We start from the raw sequence: 23,873 nt of genomic DNA on the forward strand, positions 1-23,873 counted from the left end.
CTCTCTCCTCCCCTCACCCCCTCCCCATCCTTCAAAAGTAAGAGGAATTAATTGATTTCAAAAGAAGAGAAAAGAAAAAAAAAATTCAAAAGAAAAAAATTAATAATAACAATTACATAAAAAGGTGGGAGAAACGCGTGTGCAATTATCTTATCAAGATTATCAACTTTCTCTCTCTCTCTCTCTCTCTCTCTCTCTCTCTCTCTATGTCTCTTTCTCTCTCTCTCTCTCTCTCTCTCTTTCTTTTATGTTTATATCGGCTTTTTTATAAGCTGTGCTTGTTTAAACATCGCAATTGCTGCTGCTTTTTTTATTTTTTCTTTACTTTTTCTTTTTTTTCTTTTTTTCATTTTTCTCTCTTATTTTCGAAGAAACATTTCGATAATAATTCATCGACGACGCGAGGCTACAATACAGACGTGCGCGCGCACACACACGCATCACCACACACAAGCATACGAACGCACACGCACGCACGCACGCACACACATGAGCACTCTCAAATTATCGTATTCCGTCTTTCTTTCTCTTTATTTCTTTCTCTCTCTCTATCTCTCTCTCTCTCTCTCTTTCTCTCTATCTATCTATCTCTCTCTTTTTCTTTCTCATATTATATTATATTTTGTTTTTCTTTTATTTTATTTTCTTTCTTTTCCTCTCTCTCTCTCTCTATCTCTCTCTCTCTCTCTCTCTCTCTCTCTCTCTCTCTCTCTCTCTCTCTCTTGCACCCTTATCGATAATTTTTCCTCCGATTTCCTTCTTTCTCCCTATTCTTCCCTGTTATTTTCGTACTTCCAGTTAATAATAAGTTTTCCTTTTCTATTTTCTCCAACGTTATCGTTAAGGAAAAATTCTCCACCTTATTATTTTATTTTTTTCTTGTTTTACTTTTCTTTTCTTTTCTTTCTTTTTTTTTTTTCTTTTTCATTATTATTATACTTCCTTTCTCTCTCTTTTTTACTTCTTCTTCTTCTTCTTCTTCTTCTTTACACACTTCTCACTTCTTTTGCTTTCGATCTTTCGTCCTACATTATATATTACGACGAGGGTAATGAACGATATCAAGTACAACACATACATATATGTACATATATATGTATATACCTACGTATGTAGGTTACGCCATGTGTATATGTATATGTATATGTATATGTATATGTACGTGTGTGTCTGTATCTGTATCTGTATCTGTGTTTATCGTCGTCGTCGTCGTCGTCGATACAAAATCAATTAAATTAAATTAAATCATAATAATAATTAATAATTAATAATTAATACATAAATATAAATATGTATGTGGTCTTAAAAAATGTGACAACATTTAAGCAAAGCGAAAATATCAACGGTGTCGAATAATTCGTGGAAATGATGTTTTTCAACGATTACAAGCCAAAAGCTCAGGTGAAAGAATTAGGATGACTTAGCCGCTATCGATCCAATCTCGAACAAAACGTAACAAAAAAAAGAAAAAAAAAAAGAAAAAAAAGAACAAAAAAAAAGAAAGGAAAAAAAAAAGAAAGGAAAAAAAGAAAAGAAAGGAAGTAATTAAATAATACCAAACGAGTAGATTGGACATTTTTATCGATCGATTTTTTATCGTGGGGTGTGTTTTTTCATTCTTTTTTTTTTTCTTTTTGTCTTTTTTGGCTACGTCATCCTATTACACAATTACGTTCTCTCATCTAACATACATTCTCTCTCTCTCTCTCTCTCTCTCTCTCTCTCTTTCTTTTTCTCTCTCTTTCTTTCTTTTTTTCTCGTCCTAATTCTTAAAGATATACAAAACAAATTTATTGTTTACAAAGAAATCGTTCGTTACACAGATTCGAAGTATCCGATTATTAACATTGCACTTTCGCTATAGGATATGTGTCGAAAAAAAAAAAAGGAAAAAAAAATAAGAATATTAATAATACTGCTTAAAAGTATACGAGAGAGGAGGATTTTTTTCCGAAAAAAGAGAAAGAAGAAAAAAATCGATCAGATTTTAAAATGACAATTTTGCAAATTAAATAAAAGATCTTGTGAAATATTTATATATATATATATATATATATATATATATATATATATATCTTTAAAAACAATAGTTGTAAATAATAAAATAATTTATATAACAAAATTTGTTCCAATTTAAATTGCAAGCCCCTTCCCTTTCCCCGGTCCTCTCCCCCAACCCCCGTCTATTCTGTTCTTTGTACCTTTTATCTTCTTTCTATTTATCGACTGATTTCTATTCTATTTCTAAAAAAAAAAAAAAAAACAAAAAACAAATATTAAATAACAAATAATACCTAACGTTTACATATTACTGTTTCGAGGTAATACGTGTGCATGCATTGTTAAAATATTTCATATGTTTAACCCTTTATACTCCAAGTGTTCCTCTGTAAAACACATATATATATATATATATATATATATACACATATACATATACATATATACATATATATATGTATATATTATATATATGATATATATATTATATCATCATATATATATATATGATATATATATTATATCATCATATATATATATATATATATATATATATATATATATATATCATATCATATATTATCTAGCTAATAAATTGTATATTAATAGAAAAAAATTAATAGAAAAAAGTCTATGCTCGTTGAATAAACTTCAATAGTATTGTATCTTTCCTTTCCTTTTTTTTTTTCTTGTTTCTTTTTGCTTTGTTCTTTTTTTTCTCATACACTATCACTTTATTACTCAAATGTATTTACTCGAAACGATATGATATATGAGTATATATATATATATAAATAAATGTCATTATTTACTACTGTAAAACAATAATTTCAATTTGTAACTAATGAACTCCGAGTAAAAAGGGTTTCGCCGAGAAAACTCATTGCAATAGACAGAAACGCTGATATTTCCATATCGGTCATAGATCATTTTTATTATCATCATCTTTGACACGGTAAGTCCGGATAAGTAAAAGATTTATACTCTTTATACTCCTTGTTTTTCTTTTTTCATTTTCTTTTTTCTTTTTTGTTTTTTTTTTTCTCTTTTATCTTCTTATTACTTTCCCTAGAAGAAAGTCGCGAAGCGCTTAGGGCAATGTTATCGCTTATAATCGTTCGAATGCGGTCTTTATATATAATAATAATAATAATAATAATAATAATAATAATAATAATAATAATAATAATAATAATAATAATAATAATAATAATAATAATAATCAAATGTTCAAAATGACATTAATTCACAATTTCATTGTCCATTTTTTTTTGTTGCTTCTTTTTTTTTTTTTTTTTTTTCTTTTTTTTTTTTTTAATCATAGAATATCACTCTATCCTCCGCTCACATGAAAGAGATATATCATCTTTTTTTTTTTATACTTATAATCGTAAATAACATATTTTACATAATCGCTTTCCTCGAGTTTGTTCTTTTTTTCTTTTTTCTTTTTTTGTTCTTTTTTTTTTTTTTGTTTAGTTTTTGTCCTTTACCGAGTCCTTAACGATTGCGTTTAGACATACAACAAGAACGAAAGCTTCGAATAAGAGAAGAGAATATTTAAGTATTATTACAGGAGCCTCTTGCAGTCTTAACACGATCTCTCCGAGATATTAAGAGAGATTTTAAATTCCAATTTTAATTATCACGTTATTCAACATCGATCATCATCTCTCCCCTTTCTCTCTTTTCCTCCCTCTCTCTCTCTCTATTTATCTATCTCTCTCTATCTCTCGATCTCTGCTTTATTCTTCCTTCATTGACTTTTTTATTATTTTCATTTTTTTTTTTGCTTCCTCCAACCTCTCTCCCTTTCCTTCCCTTACAACATTATTTCTTTCTCTCTCTCTCTCTCTCCCCCTCTCTCTCTCTATCTCTGTCTCTCATTTGTTTTCATTTCGTTTTCTTTCTTTCTTTTTTTTCTTTTTTTTTTTCTTTTTTTTCTTTTTTTTTTTTTTTTACACTTGTGCACCATTTCGAACGAGGAGGCATTTTAAATGGAGACTACAGCACATAGAAATGTCTGATAAGGATGAAAGCTGAGAAAACGCGTGAGCTGCATAACGCACACGTCTATATTATAATGGAAAATAATTTCATTTTCGTTATAATCTATTAAAGATTATTTCACCTCCTTCATATATAACAAATAAAGGACACCTCATAACGATATACATATACATACTTTAATAGTAATTCAATCATTTGTTTACATACTCATCGATGTAGTTCTTCTTTGGTAATGTGTATTTGTATGTGTACGTGTGATGTGTGTGTGTGTGTATGTGTGTATCTATTTTGTATATATGTACGTATTTTCGTATGTGTGATCGGCAAATAAATAATTATTTTAAAAATGAGATAGAAGAGTTCTCTCTCTCTCTCTCTCTCCCCCCCCCCTCTCGTCATCTCTCCTCACCACCATCCCTATAACCCTTCCAATCCTTCCGTTTTTTCAAACGCTGTTTTCTTCTTGTTCTACTTGTTCTTCTTCTTTTTTTCTTTTTTTAATTCATCCATTTCCTCTTCTCTCTAAACGCACTTCACAATATTAGGCATAAACGCACATTATTCAACACGCAAATCACCAAATTTGTTTGGACGCACATTTTCGAAAGAGAGACAGATAGATAGGTAGATAGATAAATAAATAGATAGATAGATAGATAGATAGATAGATAGATAGATAGAGAGAGAGAGAGAGAGAAAGAGAATTAACGAAACCCCTTTTTTCTTCCATAAAATATGGAAGTGGAAAGGAGAAAGGAAGAGAAAGAAAAAAGAAAAAAAAAAAAAAACGAAAGAAAGAAAAAAAAGAAAGAAAGAAAGAAGAAAAAAAAGAATAGAACAATACACACAGATCGATATATGTAATTCCCTGCGAACTTTCCTTGTTGTGTTGTCTCATCGGCGACATTTCGCAAGAAATCGAAATGTACCGAGAAACGCGAAAGTGTTCTCGGCTAAAACGCTAAAAGGTACAATGATCTTTTTTTTCTTTTTTGTTTTTTTTTTTTTTTCTTCTTTATTTCAGCATGTTGCTATTCATAGAAGGAGAATATATTTCGCTTTTCTTTCTTTCTGTTTCTTTTTTTTTTTTTTTTTTTTTTTCAATCCTGCACGTAGGCGAAGTAAGCAGGGCGTTATTTTTTTTTTTTTTGTATGATTTACGCGTTTGTTTAGTTTCTTCTTTCTTTTCTTTTCTTTTTTTCATCTTCTTTTTGTTTTTTTTTTAAATCCTCTTTTTGCTTTTCATTCGGTATATTAGCGCCTATCTCGTGTATACGCAATTACGTGTGTATCTTTGTACGTGTGTTTTATGTACCTTTGTGTGCGTGTGTGTGCGTATGTATGCTCTGTGTGTGTGTGTGTGTGTGTGCGCGCGTATGTATGTCTGTGTGTGTGTGTGTATGTATGTGTATGATAAAATAACGTATGTATCCTTAAACGAGATTCCGAGATATCAAGATCATCGGTTTAGCGAATAACCACGTCGGCGACGTTCTCTTGTCGCGACGATCACTCGATGACTACTGAAAATCGAAAACTATAGAAGTCCTGGGCCGAAAATGTCGCTTTTGGCCAACGGAATATTCTCTTGGAGGCTCTTGCAACGGCGCCGGTTACCTCCAGCAAGGCATCGATCACTCACTTGGTTTGATTCGATTGTTGTTCCGACGCCGAAGTAACACCGGTTGGTGAAACATTGTTTAAGGATCTAGTAACCGGGCCTTTGCGTGCCAATTTTGATCTAAAACAAGTGATTTCGACAAGAAAATTATCATTTAAATAATCATTAATCATATTTCATCAGATGCGTACCTTATCTGACCGGCTAGAAGTGGATTGATAGCGTACAACCAATCGTATACTTCCTTGTCACCTAAAGTCTGAAGAAGATAACCACGGTGTTTTGTCACGACACTATAAGAAATAATAATAATAAAAATTAATAAAATTAAAATAATAATATTAAATTAAATCTCTTAATATTTAATATCCTTTGAAAATAATGAATGAATGAATGAATCAATGGAAAGATGGATGCATGAATGAACGAATGAATGGATCCATGAATGGACAGATGGATGCATGAATGAATAAATGGACAGACGGATGCATGAATGAACGAATGAATGGATGCATGAATGAATGAATGAATGGACGGATACATGAATGGACAAATGGATACATGAATGAATGAATGAATCCATGAATGGACAGATGGATGCATGAATGAATGAATGGACAGATGAATGCATGAATGAATGGATAGATGGGCACATGAATAGATGGATGCATGAATGAATGGATGGATACATGAATGGACAAATGGATACATGAATGAATGAATGAATGAACGAATGAATGAATGAATCCATGAATGGACAGATGGATGCATGAATGAATGAATGAACAGACGAATGCATGAATGAACGAATGAATGGATGCATGAATGGACAGATGGATACATGAATGAATGGATGCATGAATGAATGAATGGACAGATGGGCACATGAATGGATGGATGCATGAATGAATGAATGAATGGGCAGATGGATGCATGGATGAACGAATGAATTAATATTTATCACTGACCTGAATGTGTTTGGTACTTTCACCATAGCTAATTGATCTTCGGAGTATTCTACTTGAGCAGTTGCTAAATTAATCAGAGCTCTTTCTACGGGATCTTTTTCCTCTCGGAAGATCAAAACGTACGGTCGACGTACTGCCTGAATAGAAAAGAAAAAAAAAAAAAGAAAATCAAACGTCGCAAGAAGAACATTTTCAAATTTTAAACGACATAATTTATATTTCCTTTTTAAAAACTTACAACCCAACGTTTCTTCCATCCATTAGTCTTGTGTTCTAAGACATTCAAATATCCTTTCCTGGCAATGACAGGACTGATACGTATCTCCTCGACTTCTGGTACATACAACACTAGATTTTCCTTCGAAGGTGAAGACGATCCCATCGGAGCAGGTGCTGTACATGATTGACCAATTGTCTCGCTAGCTAATATGCTTTCTTGAAGCTCTTGCAATTTGGCTCTTTCGGGTGAACTCAGTCTGTAAAAAGGAGAGAGAGAGAGAGAAAAAAAAAAAAAGAAAAAAAAATTTTTAATGCCGCGTTAAAATTTTATAAACAAATGAGAGATAAAAATTTGGATTAGATGCGTTTGTAAACTGACTCTTGTGACGACGAGGACAAAACCGATGATAGCATGGATGCCGACATATCACCTATCGTATCTTCACCCGGTGAAACGTCGGACAATAAAATCGGTTCTTTGCTTGGAATTCTACCTTGGATAAGTTTAATATATTTAGTTGCCAATTCTCTCTCCCTGTCAGTCATTTCCCAAGGTTCATAAACGTCTTTGCTGGTTGAACGTTTGAGTTTGACTGGGCTAGCATGTGATTCGTTTGTAGCTTTGGCTACCATATTACAAACCTCCTATAATACGATATTACAATGATCAATGTGTTATCCATAATGTTTCTCAAATGAAACAAAATGATTCATCAATATTTACCTTTTCGCTTTTTGTGAAATCATGTAATGGTTTATTACACATAGGCATTTTATCGATGCCAAGTTTCTCTCTCAAAAGTAAAGTATGTCTGACCCTTTCAACCTCTTCCAATCTCGTTAATTTCTCAAGTTCCCATTGATGATCGAAAATCAAACTATCTCCTCGTGGTCTCCAACCATGAAGATTTTCTTCACCCCTGACGTACGTAGAACTCGTGTCTAATACACGACGTTGTCGCCTTTGTACGCCTAATGTAATAAACGAAAAGGAAAGAAGTTCGATGCGTATAACGTAAAAGAATTTATATATAAATAAAACATTATAATGTCTTCACTGATTAATGTTTGCACGAAGCCTTCGCGTTCGAATATATTAGACGAAGTTGATGTACGCCGATAGAAGAGAACCAACACCGATTGAAAGACTCGTTCTCGTCTTAATGTATTTCAAAATTGTCAAATATATTTTATAATTATTAAAATAAATATCAATTATCGTCTCAAAAAATAACAATTTCTTTTCGTCTGCTGATAACGATCAGTGCAAACGTTTTATAATATTCGCTGTAACTTAGGATAGATAGTAGCAAGCTGCTACACTAAGGGATACACAGGACAAACCTGGGCTACCTGCTTCCGATGAACGTCGCAGCACCAATTCATAGACGCCGCTAAGTCGATTTGCTTCTTGATTTCGATAACTTCCACTGAACAGATGTTTTAATGATCTTGGCCCGACCCTGGCATCTCTGCCATAAATAATCATGCTCAAATCTTTTGTAATAATTGCTGGTCTACCACAATTCTCCAACTAAAATGAAAATCAAATCAAGTCAAGTTCAAAGTCAAAAGAAATTTAACGTTTAAAAAAAAAAAAATTGCTCGCTTTAATAGATAAATCATTTTATTTTATTTTATTTTATTTTATTTTATTTCATTTATTTATTATTATTATTATTTTTTTCTTTTTTGTATAGTTTCATTTTAAACGCGAAACAAACCTCAAGGTATGCGGAGATAGTCATGAATATTTGTTCACCGTAAGACGTGACCCTGTTAAGCAAGGCCGAATTGTGCAAAGAACTGTCCCAGGCTGCCTCGAATCTGAACATACATCTGTCGTCACCTGGAACTTCAAGATATTCACCTGGGAATAATCCCAATGAAAGTACGGAGGAGTCGTTATCCTCTTCTTCCGGTTCTGGTGTATTCCTAATACGACCTACAACGAGTTCTCTTACGTCTTTCCATCGTAATTCAGAAGCAGGCTCGTGTACAATCGTAATACGAATACGACGTTGAATCCCTTGATGAAGTAGGAATAATCCACGGCAAGGTAAATCATCGCTATGATCAACAACCGATGGAACATATTCACCGTTTGGTGCTAATTCGCAAATTTCAAACCATACGAGTACATCATATTTTGCATGAACGTGTGAAGTACTTGGTGATGGTAAAACGCTACCAAACTTTGGTGAACGTACAGGTTGACTAATTGGTATTGAAGGTGGTAACATCCTTTTTGGTGGTTGTCGTACGCTATTAAAATGAATAGAAATAAAGGCTTAGACATTTTGGCACAATCGAATAACTAGAATAAAAGATAATATTAATATTATGTGTGTGTGTGTGTGTGTGTGTGTGCTTGCTTGTATACATATATCGTTTATACTAACTATTCTAGTTTAGCATCCTTGTGTAACGGATGTTGCTGATAATGTCCAAAGATCTCAAATACAATCGGTTGTGATTTAAGATATTCCAAGAAAGATTTCGTGACCGTCACTGTAATCTGTATGATATATTATATTAGAAGACATTAGAAACGTTTGGATTATTTGATTAAATAAAAAATGTTTCCTTCGATCATTTATATGAATTTATCATTTACATTTTGTACATGATAAAATCCAGGTGGATTTCCTTTGGTTGTATTCTTTGCCGGTTCCGTTGAAAATGCTTCGTCATGTCGGTGTAAGAAACTTAAATGTAATGATACAATATGATTTTATTAATTTTTTGCAATTAAATAGAACTTTATTAATTATTTGTTTTTTGATATTAAATATATCCTACGTTATTATTTACGTACTTGAATTGACAGAAAATATCGGCATACTCGGTCGAAATACCCATTGCTTGTAACACCGTAACTCTGAATGTAAATTCAGCACCGAGTTGTAAATGATCCGGTAGATCTTCTTCCTTCATATCACTTGAAACTGAACTATCACCTCTTCCGCTATCAGCGTCACATATATCATCCTCATCTTTCAAATCCTTGTGTAATTCGTTATGACCTATTACGCGATCGTCATTCATCAATATTTGACGATTCTTTTCCAAAGTTTGAGCCAAAAGTGTATTTCGTTTGTTATGTTTATGTCCACCGAATAAATCATCTTCGAAAGAAATATGTGCCGATTGTCTAACACCGCTCGAATATTCGCTATTTTCTTCTCCTAGAAGAAGAAAAAAAAAAGATCATCCTCTCCGTTTATTATTTAGATCTGTTTCAAAAAAAAAAAAAAAAAAAAAAAAAAAAGAAAGAAAAAAAGTAGAAAAAGAACGACAAATTTTTGTTCGTATTATTTTTCAAACCTACCAACAACACCTTGTACGGCTACTCTTAAATAACCTTTGACATCTCCCTTCTCATTGACTATAGCCACTTTGTGAATAAGTGGTACGGGATACATCAAATTGCTTAGATATACGAATGATCTATAAATCCAAATTAAATGTATCAATAACACAATCATATTGTGATATATATATATATATATATGTACATCTATGTGTGTGTGCGCGCGTGTGTGTTATCTGTGAAAAATTATAGTATTCACCTTCCAACCATGCGGAACCAGGGGAAACGATCGTAAAACGGGTCACCACCCGTAATAGTTTCGATATTAAAATCTGGCGACGTAGGTGAAAGTTCAGCCTCATTATGATACATTTCGCGCATTAGTTCTAACCTAAGCCTACAGAATGATTTAATAATCATAGATAAATATAAATTTCTTTGTATGGTATAAAACGAACGAATCTTAATTACCTTAATTTTTCTAAGGTCCAATAATGCGTGGCGCCATTCTTTGTATCCTGAACTTCAACGGCAACGATTGTACGAGGGAATGGTCTTTCTTCTTCCTCTTCACCATCGGTAGCAATTGGTAAAAGATCAACAGGTAACGGAGAATAAAGGGTATCTGTTAATAGCGTAAATTGGAACTGAACCTGTAATTGAAAAATAATAATAATAATAATAATAATAATAATAAAGATGATCATAAATATTTGACAAGTACATACGTGCTTATATACGAACCATTCACAAGGGAAACTCTCGATTCCCATTCCATTCTTTTTAAATTTTATTTTTATAAATTTAAATGTCAAAATATTTGACGCGAACTTCTCACTTTTTATATTCGTAATTAATTCCCCTAATTATTATTATTTTGATTCCCATTAAATGACAAAATTTTATTGGCCAACGAACGAACGATAATTTATTTCAGAAGTCAATCCAATTTAATACCGTATACTCTAATGTAAATCGTTGCAATAATGCGATTCAAATGCAATGGCAAGGCCTTTTTTTTTATACGTTTTGCAATGTTCATTTGAATTTATATTTTAAAAGGAATTAAAAAAGAAAAAAAAAAAAAAAAAAGAAAAAAGAAAGAATAAAACAAAACGATTCGTATTATTCTATCACTTCATTCGTATTATTTCTTCACTGTTTTTTTTTTTTTTCTTTTTTATTTACAGTTAATCGATTTTTTTCGACGTAAAGTGATTGGTATTTCACATATCCAGAAATAAAATGATAATATAAAAATTCTTTCCCCGTTATGTTCTTTACCTTTTTCTTAAGTTCAACCGAAATGGCATTGGCTTCCTTGAGGAATATCGCATTGCCCCATAGGTCATCCCGTAGACTGGTAAATTGATGATACTTCCATTTGCGGAAGGCCCAAGCGGCCAATTGGAAATCTCTCTCGGTCCAGTTGCTCTCTGCGTCAAACAAGGGGTTGACTGAAATGCAAGCCATCACCAGGCAAAACAGTCAGAAAAGCCAAGCATGTTACCAATGTCTTCGTCAACTACGCTCTACAATTATAACGATCAGATAATACTGGGTGCACAATAATAACAAATGAAATGATGATTCTTGCGTACTTAAAAAAAAAAAAAAAAAAAAAAAAAACAAAAAAAAAACGAAAGAAAAAAAACCAAACGAAAGACAAAAAAGAAAAGAGAAAAAAAAAAAAGAATAAGATAAACGATTACAAAATATGAGAGGAGAAATTTCACATGAGAGAACGCAAAAGAACAAAAAAAAGAAAAAGAAAAAAAAAAAAAGAAGAAGAAGAGAAAATGAAAGAAAATCATTCGATAGAAATAAAATAATATTTCAATGAAGTTCTAACGTAGTGATTAAACGTGCCAATCGTGAAACGATAGTTTAATGTTTGCATAAAACTATATTATAAAATTGTATTAAGTGAAATCGATTCGTCAAATAAATATTATTATTACTCAGCGATTTCACAGCGATATATCATTAGCATACATACCGAATATATCTTCTTCGGTATTATTAAAGTCCTCTGGCGTGTAACTGCTATACATTGACATAGTCATACTTTGTTCTTCTACCTGCTTCTGCAAGGCATCTATTCGTGCTTCGTAACTCTATTATCAAGAAAAGAAACGGGAAAGAACTTCAGTTTTATGACGTAATGCGGAATAAAAAAGAAGGAAATGAAAGAAAATGAGAGAGAAAGAGAGAAAGAGAGAAAGAGAGAAAGAGAGAGAGAGAAAAGAAGAATAAGAAAAAAAAAAGAAAGAAACAAAAAACATGCTAACTTACCTTACGTTGTTCTTCAAAGAACTGATCAGCCTCTTCTTTTTCCTTTCGAAATTGTTCCTCTAGTACTAATAATCTCTTTTCCATTTCCAATTTGAGATCAATACCTTGTTTCTCTAATAATTCAATTTGTGCGAAGTTCCAATCAACGGTTTCACCATTGCCGGGTGTCTCAGCGGGTGAATTTTTCTCTCTTCGTTCACGTACTGTTTATTAACGTAATGGAACAAAGAAAGAAGAAAGGAAATAACAAAATAATGATATACTCTCAAGACACTATAACCCACGTACGTCTATATAAAGATATAGAATGAATGAATGAATGAATGAATGAATGAATGAATGAATGAATGAATGAATGAATGAATGAATGAATGAATGAATGAATGAATGAATGAATGAATATATGAATGAATGAATGAATGAATAGATGAATGAATGAATGAATAAGTAAAGAAGACAAATTATTCAAAAGTACCTTGATCAGGATGATTGAACCTGAATACATGATTTTTCCCAAGGATAACGCGCGATCCAGTTTTAAGTACGATCGGTTCGGTTATTTCACGACCATTTACATAAATCAATGCATCCTTCTTAGGCATCAGAGTAATTACACCCTCGTGATTTTCAAATACGCAATGCTCGCTCAATATATGAGGACCGCAAAGTTGTATATCCTGTGGTATATTAGCTTCGGCGCTACCGATACGCGTGAAACCATCCTTTATATAATAAATAAGACACTCGGACATCAATGGATCCTCGTTTAGATTAACCAAGTGTGGTGTCTTCTTCGGGGAAAATACACCAACTGTAACGCCATCCTCTTTAACTGCTACACCCATCTCAGCGAAAACAGCTTCGCGTTGGAGTCTAATCGATTCCGTTCTCTTCAATTTTTCTTCCCACGTTTCATTTAATTCTATAGACATATATGTATATGTATATGTATATGCATAATATAATAATAATAAAAAAAAAAAAGAGTTTTGTTAACAACGAGAACGGAAAGAATTCATTTTTCTTTTTCTTTTTCTTTTTCTGTTATTCTTTTTATTTTTTTCTTTTTTCTTTTTTCTTCTCCTTTTTCTTTTTACGAATGAAAAATAAGAATAAAAAAGGAATTTATATTAGTTATATACGTGTTATATCAATTTACCGGCTATTAATTTTTCTGATGCTTGCAACTGATCAACCGCTTCTTCGGCAATAGTCGAAGTTGTGTGTGAGGGAATTCTTGAACGTGATTCTTTGTAATCGTCCTCGCGTTTATTCGTTCGAATGATCTCATCCCCTGTAGATAATAAAAAAGAGACACAATATAATTTTAATATACGATAAAATATTTCCTTTCAGATATTACGCGTAATTATTGATTATCATTATTATTATTTTTTCTTTTCTTTTTTTTTTTTTTTTTTATTATCATCGATGTTGTTACCGTTATTATTATTATTACTATTATTATTATTATTATTATTATTATTATTATTATTATTATTATAAATTACGTGTTCGCGTAGCGAATTCACGTATTTTTGAAAAAACACACACAAAGCCATAACTATAGGCGATAGCATAAGCATAGAGAATATTTTTAACGCTTTTGTCTGCTCCCTTTTTCTTTAAAATTTTTGTATTAAATTATTCATCTAAAATATATATATATATATATATATATATATATATATATATATATATATATATAGATATAGATATAGATATAGATATAGATATAGATATATATAGATATGTAATAAGACAGTCTCCATAAAAAAAAAAAATTTTTTTAAATATTATTAGAGGGAACGAGGCGTAGCGTGTTGATCATTGATCTTTTCAAATGAAATTTAGCAGGGTTGTAATGAGAGAAGCATGGCTAATAAAATATGACATTAGAGACATATATATATATATAAAACTATATATAATCGCTTATGAATGAGAAACATAGAAACGATTTTTCTATCTCGTATCATTTTATATGTAATTCTTTTCCTCTCTCTTTTTTTTTTTTTTTTTTTTTTTTTATTTTTTTATGGGGAGATGGAAAAGCTAACATACTGACCAAAATTACTAAAACGGACGAAATCTGAAAAATGAATCATTATAGTAAAACAAATACATAAATATATATATATATATGTATATATATATATATATATACTTGTTCGTATACACCTAACAGATAAGCTTCTTAAAGCGTTCTTCATGCTATTTTATTTCAAGAACAACGAATCGCATAAATCAAACGCATCTTTTTATTTTTTTTCCTTTTTATCATCTCATTGTATTATTTTATTAAATAATTCAGAAGCAAACGTTTGCAATAATAGAAATTTGATATTATATAAAATAATGATTATTGTAAATTATTACATGAACTATATGGAATATATATGACGCAAGGAAAAAATTATTTTGAGAAGTTATACACGTGATAATATATATATATATATTCATGCAATATGGAATAATAATAATAATAATAATAATAATAATAATAATAATAATACAACAATTTAGTTCATATTATCAATGCAGCCATAATCACGCTTGTTTCTACCATGCATTTGACTTTATTATTATCGTTACTAAAGAATTTTTTATACGTCCATGCAACGTTGTAAGCTCATATATATAGAATATATATATATATATACATACAGAGCTACTTTTTTTTTTTTTTTTTTATAATTCATATTGATCGGTAAGTCTTGTCTTTTGTTTGTTTGTCTTTTCTTTTATCAATGCGATTCGTTATTTTCTTCATCGTGCATTCGATACGCTTCAAAATGTAAAATATTAAAAGAATTATACATAATGATTATTTTTCTACTAATACTATACTGGAAAAAAATCTATTACTTCTTTTTTTTTCTTTTTTCTTCTCTATTCTTTTTTTCTTTTTTTTTCTTCCTTTTTTTTTTTTTTTTTTTTTTTTTTTTTAGAAAATAATATACATATAATAATCTACATTTCTAATCACTTGTTCACTAATCTCTCAACAATTTTCTTATTTTATTATTGTTAACGTTTATTTTTTTTTTTTTTCTATTGCTCTTTTTTTTCCTTCTCACTTTTTTTCTTTCTTTTTTCATTTTATAACATTTATGCAGATGTTGATACTATTATTATTGCGTATTCATTATAGGGAAGACATATTGAAAGGATACTTTAAATACGGCAGAATATAATGTAATCTAGGCTAAATGAAAATGAAAAAGAAACAAAAAGAAAAGAAAAATGGGCACTCTCGCGAAGCAATATATAATATATATAATATATATAATATATATAATATATATATATTATATACAATATATAAACAATCGAGTATATAAAAGAGATACGCAGGTATGAAGGTGTTATGAATATTGTGCATTTGGCCGTGAAAAAGAAGCATATATTGAGTAAAAGGCACAATGGTAAAACGATTGCCTTGGCTTGGACGCTGCTTTTGCCGTGTTTACTTGTCATTCTTGCTTTTTTTTTGTTTGTTTGTTTGTTTGTTTGTTTGCTTTGCTTTGCTTTGCTTTGCTTCGTTTTGTTTCTTAAACAAAGAGAATTTTTTTTTTTTTTTTGTGAATTGTTACTTACTATGCTCTTTCTTTTCATAAGTGACTTTGCCATCTGGCCCTACGTTATGCATAAAAGGGACAAAGAAAAAAATACTATATAAATAGCTTACCTACGGTGCACCATATAATATACATAATATTATTTCGTTAAAAAGAATTGTTATTCTTCTTTTTTTATTTTTTTTTTTTTGGTTTTTTTCTAAATATATATATATATATATGTATGTATATACCTTTTCTTTTCTTTTCTTTTCTATTTTTTTAAATTTTGCAGCAACACAAACACAATACATTATTATTTTTAATCCAATTCCAAACGTTTTAAATATTTTGTAATTTTTTTTTTGTTTTGTTTTTTGTTTCTTTTTTTTTTTTTTTTTTTTCTCTTTTCTTTTTTTATATATATGGTCATCACATTACGATCAATATCTAAAATATATATTTTTTGTTATGACGATGGTATTGAAATAATCTATATGCTGCCTTCTTTATACTAAAATCAAAACTATTTATGGGTTTATATATGGAAATTTGCTTTGGAAGAGTTAGTTTTAAAATATTACTTTACAATGCAACAAGATTTGCATACTCGAAACAAGCGACATCAGTAATGGTATACGTCATAACTCACCTTCTTGTACGTCGATCCCTTCTTGTTTGAGTAGTTCACGTAATTTCTGTATTTCTTCTTTGAGCTCTCGAATGAGTTTAGCGTTCGCATCCTCGTTGACCACGGCTTTGCAAACGATTTGTTTCGCCCGATCCGCGTATCTTCGAAGGTCACAGCAATAATTGACTTTATCAGTTTGTTGACTGTTCAATAGAAAAAAAAAAATATATATATATATGTATATATAAATATAATTACCTCAATGTCGATAAAGTTTCATCGTAATTGATGTCGGCTGGACTAACTGCTGCTATCATTGCGGTCTTCGAATTACCACCAAGATTTTCACGTAATAACCATGTTAGAACTGAGTCTCTGTAGGGGATGAAATCTGCCTTCTTTTTTTTCTTTGTAGCCTGAAAATATTCATAAAAAATACACACATAAATATATATGTATATATATATATACATATATGTTATAAAATTAAAATATATTAAAATGTTGCTTTGAAACTATTTATTAGAAAAAATTCTTGAATCTACAATTGCGAATTACGAAAAATTCTTGAATCTATAATGAAAACTTACCGCCTAATTATCCGTAAAAATAATGGCAGCAAGAAATGTAAAATCATTGGGAAATTAATATAAAAATAATAAATATTTATTTTCGATATTACAATTAATGTCAAATTTAAATCCATGTCAAAGAATAAAAAAATTTATACTAACGATCTCGGCCAATGCGCTGATAACTTTTCCGAGTGTAGTAAGACTCTTATTTATATTTGCACCTTCCTTCAATCTTGTACCCTTTGCACCAGTTGAATCGGCCCTTTCAGAACCTGCCAGATCGACAAGTGATATTTTACTAACTTTCTCTGTCGCTAATCCGGTCGTTGAATCTTGTCTTTGTTGTGTGAAGAAAATTGTAAAGACCGCGTGCGATCTGCTGGATGTCTCGTTCATGTTTGTGGCTGCGACCGTTCTATAGACCGAAAAAAAAAAGAGAGAAAAAAAAAAAAGAAAGATTATAAACATAATTTAATACGTTAGAATGAAATAGCAAATTAAATGTTTTCTCTATTTATTTATTTGTTTGTTTGTTTGTTTGTTTGTTTTTTTACCAACCTAGCTTTATTTCCTTCGTCTATGAGATCGTGAATGTCTTGATATGACATCACTGCTAATTTTGAAAGATCCTCGACGTATGGTCCAAGAAGAGGATGCTCTCGTACACGTAAATTTCCTTTGTTCTTTGGATTTAACAAATCCCTAACCCTCTCACAATAAATCTCCATGTAGCTTACCTCAACCGAATATTTTAATTGTTCGGACGAGTTTCGACTGATCTTACGGAATAAATCCTTACAAATTTGAGGTATAATACCCTCTTGACCCTCCTCCTGTTTTCCCATCATTGTATAAGACTTTCCAGCACCGGTCTGTCCATAAGCAAATATACAAACATTGTAGCCTATAAAAGTAAAGTAACAACAATATATTTCATGATTATCTTTCGTTGTTGCATATAATATTTCGACCTTTTCCCTTTTTTATTTACTTCATTTTTTTATTCATTTCTTTTTTTTTTCTTCTTTTTTTTTTTTTTTTTTTTTTTTTTTTTTTTCTTCAATTAATCTAATCAAAATTTAATTTTTACCTTCAAATGCATGTTCTAACATTTCCTCGCCTATGTCCTTATAGACCATAATTTGCGAAGAATAATTAGAATCGCTTGGCTGCAATATATAAGATAATGTGTTACTTTCATCTCCTTTTTTTTTTTTTTTTTTTTTTTATTATTATTACTATTAATTTAATTAAGAAGATATTATCTCTATTATAACTTTTATTTATTTATTTATTTATTTATTTATTTATTATTTTTTTCTTCTTTTTCATACTCACGTCCATGGAAAAGTACGAATAATCATAATTGAAGCTTTTTATTGCATCCTTACTGCCTGCAGGTGCTTTTGGATTTACTATTGCTGTTAATTGAAAATGTAATTTTTAAATTGAATTTTCTCCTTCATTTAATCTTTTAATTTAAAATTTGAATATTTATATATATATATATATATATTTTTTTTTTTTCTGACGTATATTTTACTTACAAGTAGTACTTCCTGACATTTCAATGATGCATTGTGCTTCTCGTGAAATTTCACGATTGTTAAAGGGTCGAACCCTCACCGCTACTTTCACCGACGACATCTTTACTTTTTTTTTTTTTTTATTGGCCCTTCAATGTTCCTTACAAATTACTATGGTCGCGTTATTGTTGTGTGCCTTTGGTCAGGTCTGTTCTACGAGAAGAGAAAAAGAAAAAGATAAAAAAAAAAACAGATACATAAAATTCGAATTAGAAATGAAACTAAATCGACGAAAAATATTTTCATCATAATCATGAATCATCCATTTTGAAGTTGACGTTCATTCATCAACCACGAATAATTTTGCAAATCGATTTCAAGGGATGGAAAAGAAAAATGCAAAAATAAATATAATAATTTATAATATTTATCTTTGATCTTTTTCTCATTCTTATGAAAAATTAATATTATCGCGGAGAGAATACATGTCAAACGTGATAATTTCTAAATAGATTTTAAGCAAAATGAAAAAGAAAAAAATTTGGAAAAAATTAAAAGAAACAATTTCACGTTTCGATTGTGACAAAGAAAAGCGAACATTCGTATTCTATTTTTTTTTTTCCTCTCTTGCGGAAATAAATTACAGAAAGAATGTGAAATTGAAAACGGAATGATCTTATTTAAGTCTATTTTACTGAAAAAAAAAAAAAAAAAAAAAAAAAAAAAGGAAAGAGAAAAGAGAAAATTGGAAAAGAAATAATTTCACGTTTTGATCGTCGTGTATCAAAAGATATGAATTCATTTCATTATCTTTTCTTTTTCCAAGAGATAGAAATAAATCACAGAATTGGAAATGTAAATTTTCAGAAGCGTTAATTATGGAATGACTCAGAGTGCTCGATTATGTACACATGCGCTCTTGTACACGGCCATCCTGGCGCACGAGCAATTTGTAACATACAGCCTCTCTCTCTCTCTCTTTCTCTCTCTCTCTCTCTCTCTCTCTCTCTCTTTCTCTCTCTCTCTCTCTCTCTCTCTCATAATTGCATGCATTTATGTGTGTGTGTGTGTGTGTGGCTCCTACATACATAGTTACTCGTAAATAACGTCGATACATAATGTCAATGTTATTAACCAACAAACGAGTTTGATGATCGATCGAAACAAACAAATCAAAATTCAAAATGCTAATTGTATTTAATTTGACGATGAAAAAACACCTAAAATCCCCGTCGAGAATTTTTAGAAACGGTAGAAACGATAAATCAATACAGTCTCGTTCTAATGGAAGATACTCGTCGTCGTCGTCGTCGTCGTCGTCGTCTTATTCGTGGAATTTAGAACGCTTATTATTAGGTCAATAATGCATATCCGAGACGGGAAATTCATTGGAAATGAAAAAATTTTTCTTCTTTCCTTTTTCTTTTATATTTTCTTTTCTTTTTTTTTTATTCTTCTTTTTTTTTTCTTTTTTTTTTTTTTTTTTAATCCTCTTTTACTCACTCGTCGTTGCACAAAACATTAATGTAGCGAAATTTTTAAGAAAGAAAAAAAAAAAGAAAAAAAAAAATAATAATAATAACAATAATAATAATAATAATATTAAAATAATTTTCAATGTTTTCGAAGAATTTCTATACGTCACTCTGATTCGTAGCACTTGTAATACGTGTAAAATAAAATGAAAAAAGAAAAAAAAAAAAAAAGTAAAAACAAAAAATTAAGATCACCAGGGATGAGGAATGACGAGCAATCTCCTCGGCGTTGATAACATTGACTGATGCTACTTCGACTGACGACACTTGTCCGTATTTCAACTGACTTGTACTCCTTACGTGATGTAGCTCGACGAATGGCCGGACGAAGTAGAGCGAGACGAAATAGTCGGCCATTTAAAAAATCGAATACAAAAAGAAAGGAATATTCGAATATTTCGCACGATGACGTCTATTTATCTATGCGCGGAACGACTGACTAAAGAAAAGACGTGGAAGGGAAAAGAAAAGAAAAGAAAAAAAAAAAGAAAAGAAAGGAAAAATATAATTAATTTTTTTTTCGTCTCTCTTCAGATCCAAAGAATGGTCCATCCAATTTGAATTAATTTCGAATACGTTTTCACGACGAGACAGACAGAAAGAGAGAAAAAGAGAGAAAAAGAGAGAGAGAGAGAGAGAGAGAAAGAGAGAGGGAGAGAAAGGGAGAGAGAGAGAGAAAATGAGAGGTCACGTCGAAGACGTTACGAAGAAAACTGAGAAGTTCGAACCAACCGAAAGGGATCGAATCTTTCCGAAGGACGTTCGAGAAACGACGAAAGAACCAGAGAAATAGGAAGAGAGAGAGAGAGAGAGAGAGAGAGAGAGAGAGAGAGAGAGAGAGAGAAAGAAGGAGTGGGATAAATGAGAAAGGCATCGTACCGTGATCGATAGAGAACCGGGTTGGTTCGAGTTTCAAGGGAGTTCGAAAAGACAAAGAAGGAAAGATAGAAATAGACGGAGAGAATGAAAGAGAGAGAGAGAGAGAGAGAGAGAGAGAGAGAGAGAGAGAGAGAGAGGGTGATAGATACCATTGAAATATAAAAAAAATAGAAAACGAGGGTGAGAGAGTACACTCCTCGGTTGTTTCCTTACCTTCTTCTCTCTATCGAATTAAAATTCCACCCTTTACTGTCCTTCCTTACTCGTATTTCTCCTTGGTTTATTGTAATTGGATATAAAATAATCACTGAACACTGAGGGACGCGCGCATGAAGAGCGCACGAAGACGTCGCCCGTCGACGTCGTACGGCATCGACGTAACTCCGCGATTATAACTTACTATTCGCGAGAAATAGATATAGTAAGTAAAGTACGCGCACGAGAAAGAAAGAGAGAGAGAGAGAGAGAGAGAGAAAAAAGAGAGGAAAAAAAAATCCTCGAGATTACTATCTCGGTGCACTAGACGATCGACGATCGAGATACATACCGCGAGGCGAAGACATTATTATCATTATTATTGTTACTATTATTATTATTATTATTGTTATAGTAATAATAATAATAATAATAATGATAATGACGATGATAATACTTCGATTCGCATATTATTTGATATAACTTTCACGTTTTTCTCGTTTTTTTTTTTTTTCTTTTCTTATTTTTTATATGTGTGTGTATATATATATATATATATATGTGCGTTTTTGTATATATATTATGTGTTTCTGTGTGTATTTGTGTGTGTATGTGTGTATGTGTAGGTGTGTAAAGTGCGTCTATTTGTCTGTTTCTCTCTGTCAATCTCTATGTGTGTCTATGTGTGTCTCCTTGTGAGTGTAAGTGTATGTGTGTGTGTGTATATTTTTTTTCTACGCACGGCACGCAGCCGTCTCTCTCGCTCTCGCAGATCCACCCCGATGCCGAGTACAGCTAGCAATGCTCCTACGTTTTGGTAATATCGGTCGCCGAGAGTCAAGTGCACTGCGGGCGCCTGCGTCGATCGACGTGTGTGAAAGAAGGAGAGAGAAAGAGAGAGAGACAGAGAGAGAGAGAGAGAGAGATAGAGAGAGAAGGAGAGAGAGAAGGAGAGAGAGAGAGAGAGAGAGAGTAGATGGAAGGCGAACGACTGCGCTTACGCCATTTTTTCGAGACATTCCTAAAAATCAACCCCTTTTTCGTAGTTCTGTAATGACGAAGATTAAATTTAAGACTTTCATTACTCGAATTTTTTCCAAATTCTTACTTTTCTTTATTCATCTAATCTCTAATCATATTTACCTATTTATCTATCTATCTATCTATATATATATATATATATTTTTTTTCTATCTTTTTAGTCATCTATCTGTTTCTAAATTTTTCTCTTAACTCTTCGTGAACGAGGTCATGTACGTGTTCGATGAATATAAAAGAAAAAAGGAGAAAAAAAAAAAAGGAAAAGGAAAAAAAGATTTTTTTCGATAATATCCCAACGAAATCCTTATTTCTATTATATCTACTCTATTTCAAAATATTCATAACCTATTGAAATCGTATTCTCGAATAAGATATTGCGAAAAAAAAAAAAAAAAAAAAAAAAAAAAAAAAGAAAACAAACAAAAAAACAAAAAAAAAGAACCAAATCCTTGAAAAGATTACGAATGGATTCTGATATTTTCATTCGATTCGTGTTTTTTCGACTACCTGTTATCTTCCATCGACGAATTCAATTATTGCGGATATAACCACTTCGATGATCTAACCATCCGCTTTGGTTATTAATTTCTTTTTTCGTTTTCTTTTTTTTTTGTATTTTATTTTGACGACGACGACGACGAAGACGAGCTTCCTCAAAAAAAAAAAAAAAAAAAAAAAAAATGGAAAAGAATGTAGGTATATAGAGACGTTGAATCTCGTTCGATCGTCAAAGGAAAAAAAAAAAGAGAAAAAAAAAAAAAGAAAAAAAAAACCGAAACCAGGATGGAAACGAAGAAACACAGAGAATTCAGATATTGATAGGTGATAAAATTCGATATGCGTTATGAATCTCTAAGGGGAAAAGAAAGAAAAAAGAAGAAGAAAAAAAGAAAAAAAAATAAAAAAAAAATAGCTTCGAGGAGGTTAAGTTCTCCCCTACTAAACTCCCTTCAACTCCCACCTATTCTCCGATTCTCTTTTCCGAAAGCCCCTTTCAAGAAAGAGAAAGAAACATGGGACGAACATCTCCTTTTTGAGGGATAGCTTACCTGTGTACCTGCATATAAAATCCGTAGTGAAAAAATCCGGTCGGGACGCACCCTGGTCGGTGAATCGTCCCTAAACGAATCCCTACCAAGACGGGCCCACGACCGATTGGTACCGCGACTGGCACTACAAACAAGGCCGAAAGGGTATATCGAACTCCGAATAAAGATGGCGGTTTCCGTTCTAGGTTAGAAAAAAGGACGGATAGAGATAGAGAGAGAGAGAGAGAGAGAGAGAGAGAGAGAGAGAAAGAGAAGAGAGAGAAAAAGAGAAAGAGATAGAGAAAAGAGAGACGCCATTAGTAAGAGATAGGTGCGCAATCTCACTCGGTTGGCCAATGGCGTCGCTCGATTCGTAAGAAAATCAATAGCCGAGTAGACGCGAGTGACGTCAACGTGCGCGAGAAGAACCGCGATCGACCGATGCGACACGGGCGGCGCCGGCCAATTTCTATGGA

The 23,873-nt window shown here is 31.4% G+C and overlaps 1 protein-coding gene across 8 annotated transcripts; it reads right to left on the minus strand.

The window, feature by feature from the left end:
* Positions 1-4,165: 4,165 nt before the first annotated feature.
* On the minus strand, positions 4,166-21,818 carry LOC124948338 (kinesin-like protein unc-104). 8 transcript variants are annotated; one of them, XM_047491805.1, is made up of 29 exons: positions 21,347-21,818; positions 18,741-18,932; positions 18,532-18,614; positions 18,284-18,362; positions 17,752-18,097; positions 17,353-17,608; positions 17,209-17,211; positions 16,877-17,034; positions 16,640-16,779; positions 16,028-16,066; positions 13,587-13,721; positions 12,903-13,349; positions 12,428-12,630; positions 12,132-12,249; positions 11,417-11,568; positions 10,604-10,785; positions 10,392-10,529; positions 10,151-10,269; positions 9,638-10,007; positions 9,437-9,527; positions 9,222-9,337; positions 8,544-9,084; positions 8,173-8,353; positions 7,544-7,791; positions 7,199-7,464; positions 6,839-7,076; positions 6,601-6,737; positions 5,824-5,925; positions 4,166-5,752 (listed from the first exon to the last, which is right to left on the minus strand). In XM_047491805.1, exons 2-29 carry the CDS (start codon positions 18,838-18,840, stop codon positions 5,650-5,652), a joined length of 5,091 nt encoding a protein of 1,696 aa, XP_047347761.1. In that variant the 5' UTR covers positions 18,841-18,932; positions 21,347-21,818; the 3' UTR covers positions 4,166-5,649. The 8 variants fall into 8 exon arrangements, with proteins under 8 accessions (XP_047347761.1, XP_047347760.1, XP_047347759.1 ...); XM_047491804.1 differs by having other exon boundaries at positions 8,164-8,353; XM_047491803.1 differs by having other exon boundaries at positions 11,417-11,589.
* Between the last annotated feature and the right edge of the window lie 2,055 nt (positions 21,819-23,873).

This window comes from Vespa velutina, chromosome 4 (assembly GCF_912470025.1).
Source record: "Vespa velutina chromosome 4, iVesVel2.1, whole genome shotgun sequence".
NCBI classification, from domain to species: domain Eukaryota; kingdom Metazoa; phylum Arthropoda; class Insecta; order Hymenoptera; family Vespidae; genus Vespa; species Vespa velutina.

Excerpts from the sequence above, each read along its gene's own strand:
- LOC124948338 (XM_047491802.1), bottom strand. The coding sequence starts at position 18,840 with ATGTCGTCGGTGAAAGTAGCGGTGAGGGTTCGACCCTTTAACAATCGT. Across the intron at positions 18,615-18,740 it reads AATGTCAGGAAGTACTACTT|CAATAGTAAATCCAAAAGCA; the intron begins GTAAGTAAAATA and ends TTCAATTAACAG. Across the intron at positions 10,270-10,391 it reads TGGTTCCGCATGGTTGGAAG|ATCATTCGTATATCTAAGCA; the intron begins GTGAATACTATA and ends TTGGATTTATAG.